At 41.4% G+C, this 7,697-nt stretch overlaps 1 protein-coding gene across 1 annotated transcript in view; it reads right to left on the bottom strand.

The window, feature by feature from the left end:
- LOC147014447 (glutathione S-transferase Mu 4-like) overlaps window positions 1-7,068 on the bottom strand; it is a 28,397-nt gene extending 21,329 nt beyond the window's left edge. Inside the window, exon 1 of the mRNA XM_085850662.1 lies at window positions 6,817-7,068. Coding sequence (XP_085706788.1) covers window positions 6,817-6,852 — 36 coding nt within the window. The 5' untranslated portion in view covers window positions 6,853-7,068. The remainder of the gene's footprint in view (window positions 1-6,816) is intronic.
- Window positions 7,069-7,697: the final 629 nt, after the last annotated feature.

Genomic DNA, 7,697 nt, shown 5'->3' on the forward strand with positions numbered 1-7,697 from the left:
CTCTGCATTCAAATATTCAAAGATATTGCATTGTTGAGCTTGTTTTATCAGAATGCACCAACAGTGATATTGGGGGTATCAGTTCTCCAATATTTGTGTGCTGATGTCATCCCTGTGTCTCAACTGTCTGGAGCAGCATACAAGTTAAAGATTACCTTCAATGGAGCCATGCCATCTCAAACAGTTTGTCATCTTGCCACTATAACAGTCTCTCCACCTTCATAGTTTGCCAAATTAACTACCGATTGCAAGCCAAGAGCTGTGAAATCCAGGTGACATACTTACGCAGATACCAAGTTTATTGAATATGAAAAATGCCTGGTGTTGGCTTAATGGTTAAGGTAGTGGCCTTGGGATCCTAGGGTCCTGAGTTCAAATCCCGCTCAGCTGTTGAATTAACACCAGGTGGGGTTGACTCTGCCTGTCATCCTTCCGAGGTCGGCAAAATGAGTGCCAGCATGCTGGTATACTGTGTCGGAGTGGCGACCCGTCCAGGATTGTTCCCAATAGCCAAGGAGACTGCTTCGGCGGCACCAACGCTCTGCACAGAGTATGGTCCTAATGGATGGATGGAATATGAAACGAAGAGGGTTCTTGATGATGGCATACACCAGTGTTGGTCCATGGCTTACACCAGTGTTGGTGACAACCAATGAAAACCATAAAATTGTTGATGGTTCGTGATTATTCACGAACAATCAACCGTTTCACTATACTTGATGGCTATCCGTTGCCGTGAATGGATGAAATGATAGGAAATGTAGCTAAATATCAGATATTTTGTTTGCTTGATTTGCGCAGCGCTTATAATTAAATCCTCATCAAAGCACTAGACAGATAATATATCTGTATACACAAGAGTTTGAAAAGGAAAACTTAAAGGATACGTTTGCTTACATGGACAATGTGAAAGTGTGCATGGATAACAAAGCAGAGCACCATGATAACCTGAATACATTTTTAAATGCCCAAAAGAAATAATCAGACATTCAACAATGACAAAGGTGTATTCTCTGTTAAATATCTGTTCACCTCTAACTACATGATTGCAAACAGAACAATCAAATCCGAACCTGAGCGCATCGACTACTTCAGGATCTCCCACCCGCTCACGATATGCCTTTGTTACGTTGAGTAATGAGAATGTTCATGCATTATTCACGATTGATTGCTCGGTTTTTCAGGAAGATCCATCTCCTCGTCGTGTCAAAGCTTGTCACCATCTTTAGCTGCTGTTTGTAGCTTTTGAAAGTCTCAAGAAAGACATAGCCAACTCTGTTGTAATGGCTGTAGACACAGTTCCTTTCATAATTTAAACCGATGCTTCGATCATGTCATTGCCGCAATGCTCTTGATCAGTCGAGAAGGCCTGTTGCATTCCTCAATAACCCTTTCTGGAAGTGAACAGAGGCATTCGGCAGTAGAGTAGGAAGCATATGCGATTGTGAAAGCACTGCACAAACAAAGGCATTACACTGGGGTACAACTTTTTTGTTGCATTGATACCAGCACTTGATCATACCTAATTTGAGTGTGCTGAATTCAAATCTGAAGTTATTTTCTCTCTGTAAGCTCTAGATTTTTTGCAATCCACGATTATCAACATTTATTTGGTAAGTTACAATTTGTATTAAAAGCAAATTTATATTAAATATATATTTTGCAATTCAACATTTATTTGGCAAGTTACAATTTGAATTAAAAGCAAATTTAAATTAACATATATTTCCACATAAAGACGATAGGTGACTCAGAACAATTGATAAGGATGGAATGCAAAGTTCAAATAGGTCCTATTCAGGCAATAATTTGCGCTTGTAGCTCTTGCGTTTATGGACTTCCACAGGGCAATCTCGTTTGATGCTCCAGCAGTAGTCTGCCATCATATTTTTGTCCCATCGCCCTTGGTAGCGCTCTTCCATCGTCATGAGGTCCTGATGGAAGCGCTCTCCCTGTTCCTCACTTACAGCCCCAAGGTTCTCAGGGAATTGATCAAGGTGACTATTCAGGAAATGGAGCTTGACACTCATGTTGCACCCAAGATCGCGAAAAGCCAACAGCATTCTAGTAACCAAAACTCATAGTTATCTGCCTTGTTGTTACCAAGAGAGTTTTGTATAACTGCGACAAAAGACAGCCACGCTGTCTTCTCCTTGTCATTCATCTTCCTTACAAATTCCTCATCACATACAAGGGCACGAATTTGAGGTCCATTTAACACACATGCTTTGATCTTCTCGAAAGACAAAGCAGGAAAAGCAGAAACTATATGTTGAAAACATTTACCTTCAGTACTCAATGCCTTCACGAACCGTTTCATCAAGCCGAGCTTGATATGAAGTGGGGGAAAAATGATCTTCTCTCGGCTGACGATTGGGTCATTCACAATGTTTGGCATGCCTGCTTCCAGAGTTTCACGGATGGGCCACTCCATCTGGATCCAGTGTTTCTCTCGAGCTCGGCTGTCCCACATGCAGAGATGGCATGGTAACTTTGTGAAGCCTTTCTGTTGACCAAGGAGAGCATTGACCATTTTCAGGTCCACACAAATGATCCAGTTATGCTAGTGATATTTGAGTAAGTCAATGACCATTTTTATGTCATCATGTTCTTCTCGCAAATGCAATTAGTGACCAACTGGAACCACTCCATAAACATCGCCATTGTGCAAGAGAATACACTTGAGGCTGCGCTTTAAGGTATCCAGAAATAATCGCCATTCTGTTGGATTATACGAAGTAACACCTAATTGCCTGAGAAGACCTGGGATATCGTGGCAGTAAACAAACTGCTTGTCTTCTGAGAAAAAGGCGACAAAGATCTGGTCCCACTTTCGGAAATATGAAACATTTGCAGAGCGGTCAAGTAGATTTTTTTCTTGCAGACTGGAGGTTAATACCTCAGATGCTTTCTTGGAGAGCCCCAAATCATGCACTAGGTCATTCAATTCCGGTTGGCTAAACTGCTCAGGGGCTGATGACTCTTTGGTATCAGATGAGGAGGCTTCGGATTCTGAAACCATTTCTTGAAGCCAGTCATCACAACCCTCGTGCTATTGCTGATCATGTTCACTGCCTTCATCTTCAGATAAGACAAAACCATTAAAGACTGGAACGGAGAGTTCCTCAGAGTACGGAGTACGTCGACTTGCTGAGGGAATACAGGGATAGGAGATCTTTTGCCGGTTTTTCTTGCCGACACCCTTTGTGTTGACCAGGCAAAAATAGCAGTCAGTTACGTGGTCCTTGGGTTCTCGCCAAACCATGGGAACTCCAAAAGGCAGACCCTTTCGTTTTCCTTTTGTCCAGTCACAAAGCATTTCCTCACAATTATGACATACAATATGAGGAGGCCATTTCTTGTCTTGGTCGCCAAGGGGAACATCAAAATAGGCTTTATAGGCACACCTTAAAAACGATGTTATATTGCGCTTTTGACGAAGTAGTGTGTAGCAGCCACATACATAACATAATGCATCAGGATTATTTACACATTTATGTCTTATTGAAGAAGCCATGATCAGATCTGAAACAAAGAAAAACATAAAGTTAAAGAATATACTGTATATCAATAAAGATAAATAAATATCAAGAAAGATAAAGAAAATTAAAAAATATATATAAATGACCGTTTTTACAGCCATTTTTCCCTGCTGTGCAGGGGTTTGGCTTTTTCTTGAGGCAATGTTTTATGGCCGGATGCCCTTCCTGACGCCAACCCTGGTCGCCTCTTACGACACACAGGGATATGGTACACCTATTCTAACCGGGGCATACACCGGGACCAGTACACTGGCACTCATTTCGCCGACCTTGGAAGGATGACAGGCTGAGTCAACCCCCTGGTGTTTATTCAGCAGCCAACGGGGCTTGAACTCAGGACCCTGGGATCCCAAGCCACCATCCTAACCACTAAGCCAACACCAGGCTAAAGATAAAGAAAATTGATGTCAAATAAATCGTGAGCAAATCATTAGCAGCAAAACGAATACGGTATATAGTTATTTAGCAGTTTAGGCATCGTGTATTTCCACTAAAGTCCGAAATCGCACCCGTAGTTCTCAAGTTATCCCGAGTGCAAATAGCAATGGGTGTCCTTTATTGTGAAAATCGCAAGTTTCAAATTGCATGAAAACGAGCATGTAGAGGAAAACCGATTTCAGATTTGAAATCAACGTTGAAAAAAATACATAGAATAAGTTGAAAAATCTTAGGCAACAGGTAATAAGAAAAAAATATTGTTCCCGTGTTATCTGCTGGGAAATCACTTTCAGCAGGTTACTGGCCAAAGGTCCAATTTTCATCAATGTTCGATAACAAGCAAGCTGGAAAAAAATATAAAATAAAACCAAGAATGAGATTATGAAGTGGCACTTACAGGATCAGTGAGAAGGTGGTGGGGGGGGGAGAGGATGGGGTGGTCTGTCGAGGGACCCCGAGCCCCCCTTTTCTCAAATCCCACTTAATCCTGTTTTTAACAGTAAAGTGAAAACCAGTCTTCACTTCCTCATCGTTGCACGACACGACATGCATAACATACAGGACTGAGATCAACAATGTGTGAAAATCAAATGAGGGGTTTGGGAACATTGGCAGTGGAGGCACTTCGAGCGAGGAAATTGGGTTTTGATGCCGGTGAACACGTTTGGTGTGTGACAAGGAAGAATTGATTAAATGTTTCGGTGAAGATCCGAATAAGAGAATTTTTTTAATTTTTAAAGTGATTCTTCACCAGATGGGGCCAAAAACGATATATAGCATGATATTTTACAAATTTATTGGGCCCGATATGTTCCACTGGATCAGGTATTGCATGGAGGAGGTACACGCTCCACTGAGTGCCCTTCTCGTTGATACTTTGTTTACACTTATACTGCGAGCTAACACAGCAGTTGCTGTGATTTTGTTCTATTTATGAGCTCACTGCTGTCTTAATTTAGGATCTTCTTTTTAATTCGGTCATTAAAAAGTTATTAAAAAGAGGGAAAGATTGGGGGGGGGGTGAAGTTGTTTACCGTGCTGGCTCTCGACACCCCTGGACGCATCGAGATACGTCACAGATATGACATTTATTGCCCCGGGAAAGAAAAGGCTGCTGAATTGGCTGCAAAACGTGCAAGATCTCCATAACTCATATTATGCCATCCCATCATTGCCAACATTGAGAGCCAAAAAAATCAGGATGGTGTGGAATAAAAAGTAATTATATTCATGTACTCTTAATTATAATTGTTGCTGGTGCTTTATAAATTTAATTTTTATGCGACAAGTCGAATTGGCTGTCAGTTATGTTTCCCTTTACCCAAGATCTTTTGACATGAATATTGATAAAAGGAATGTCTTGCTATGGAACAAAGTGACCTGGTTGATAACACTGCAACTTTTGCAATGATTATGTCATTCTCTTTCACCCGGTGGACACGTATTGCAGTTGGAGTTCTTTTGCCTCATGCATATCACCCCCTCCACTCCCACAAAAGCATATAAATGCCAGGAAATGTCATCTTAGTTTAGTTGAAATCATTGTGGATGTTAACCATCTCAGTGGTTTAGACTCTGTGGTACCATGAAATAAATAAATTAATGTTCTCTGATCAAATGTAGTTTTTCTTGTGGACAGTGAATTAATTGTGTCTTACAAGTTGAGTAACAGGATTTACACCGAGTCAGTTAATAGAACAAATTAATCAGAAAATTCCACAACAATGGAAAGGATCCACAGTGAGAGAGAGCGTGAAGAAACTGAGGTTGGGGGGGGGGGAAAGAGGGGGGACGTGTTTAATAAGTTACATTTAACCTCCTGAGCAGTTAAATTTTGCAATTTTAACATTAAATTTGTACATTCTAAAAAACGTTAATACAAGATTAAAGCAAAATAATCATGTTTTCCTCCTGAATTTAAGTGGTCACATGAAAATGTATCAAAAAAATTCAATGCGACGTATTATTTTGTGAAAACAATATCTGCATGCCTGGTGTGGGCTTAATGGTTCGGGTGGCGGATTTGGGATCCTCGGGAGCCCGAGTTCAAATCCAGCTCAGCCATTGAATTAACACCAGGTGGGGTTGACTCAGCCTGTCATTCTTCTGAGGTCAGCAAAATGAGTACCGGTTTGCTGCGATCAGTGTGACCACTCCTTGGCTTTTTCACAAGATCTTGGCTCTTCGTTGTTCACCATGGCGTCTTGGTTTTCTATAGGTTTTATTGGCGTATAGGTTTTCTATTATCATGGGCTTTTCCGAAACTTGTGAATTCTTGGCTTTTTTCATTGGCTCACCTTGGCATTTATGAAAATGAGGAGTGGTCACACTGGCTGGGATGATTCGAGTATCCTCTGTCACAGAGTGGCGACCCGTCCAGGATTGTGCCCAACAGCCCAGGAGACTGCTTCGGCAGTACCGACGCTCTGCACAGAGTATGGTTCGAATGGGTGGATGGTATTTTCATTATTGGCAAGAAAAGTGGTCGAGTTGGCAACCATCCCCATCCAGCTGTAACAAAGATGGCCACCTTTGTCTGCAGTCAAAAATCCACAATTTGCCAAAGGTATGAAACATGACGCTTCTTGCCCAATCTACAGCAAAATCAAACCGAAATGGTATTTGGGATTCCTTGAGTAAACTGATCAAAAAAGCGACATTTCCCTTCAACAGGATAAAACATCGATTTTAAAACGACCTTCACCCTCTCGGTCTTATCTGTAACTTTGTGAACAAGCCGTCGCTTTTATACTTCGATTTTATCAAAATCTGCCTCAAGTCCGCTCGTTGTATTCCCATAAACTCGTCCACGTTTCGTGCGACCAGAAACACTCACCCCGCGCACGTCCCAGTAACCAAGCACGAGCGGCATGTTCGGTCCTTCCTCCTCCTCAACGAAACAAGCAACAAAAGAAAACTCCTTTCGACTCAAGTGAAGTCGTCGTCACTGAAGTGCATCCTGCGCATGCACGTCCTTCAATTCCGGAGAAGGTCATTTGACCCGTCGTGCCTTCGCTGCATCAGCAACGGGTGAATCCAATCAGTCAGTTTATCCACTGCTGCACCCTGGCCAGACCACCACAGTGAGATACAGATCTCACTTTGCAGCGTCACCGCACTTCAGCAGCGATGCAACCAGCGGACCAGATTAATACTCGAATCTGTACAATATAAATACATTATACACATACAGCTTTTCTGAACACGTGTTTCATGAGTTACATTTAATTTGACCCAGTTTTCCTCATGAAAATCGAATCAGGATGAATTTTCCTCATAATTTACGTTTAATTATCTTAGTCTATAAAATGAGGGGGAAAAAAAAACTAAAAAAAACTTGCTTGTTTCTCTCAATGAAGTTTAAAATGTTTAAAACATTCACGGAGGAGGAAAATGATGATGAGGGTGAATTTTCACATCATATATATATATGGACAAGGCTGAAGTATTTCCCTTGTAAATGTGAATGCATTAAACTTCCCAGGTCAAAAAACCAGTAAAGACCAGTAGTTTACTGGTCAACTGGTACCAGTTGAAAACCAGTAGCCAACTGGTACCAGTAAAGCCAGTTGGTTTCTTACTGGTTTTAATATGGAAATTGGAATAGAGTGATATATTACCAGTTGAAATACAATTGTATTTAACTAACTGGTATCAACTGGGACCAGTACATTGCAACTGGTATCAACTGGGACCAGTACATTGTAACTGGTATCA

Source organism: Eptatretus burgeri, chromosome 13 (genome assembly GCF_056783735.1).
Source record: "Eptatretus burgeri isolate ZD-2024b chromosome 13, Ebu_testis_v1, whole genome shotgun sequence".
NCBI lineage: Eukaryota > Metazoa > Chordata > Myxini > Myxiniformes > Myxinidae > Eptatretus > Eptatretus burgeri.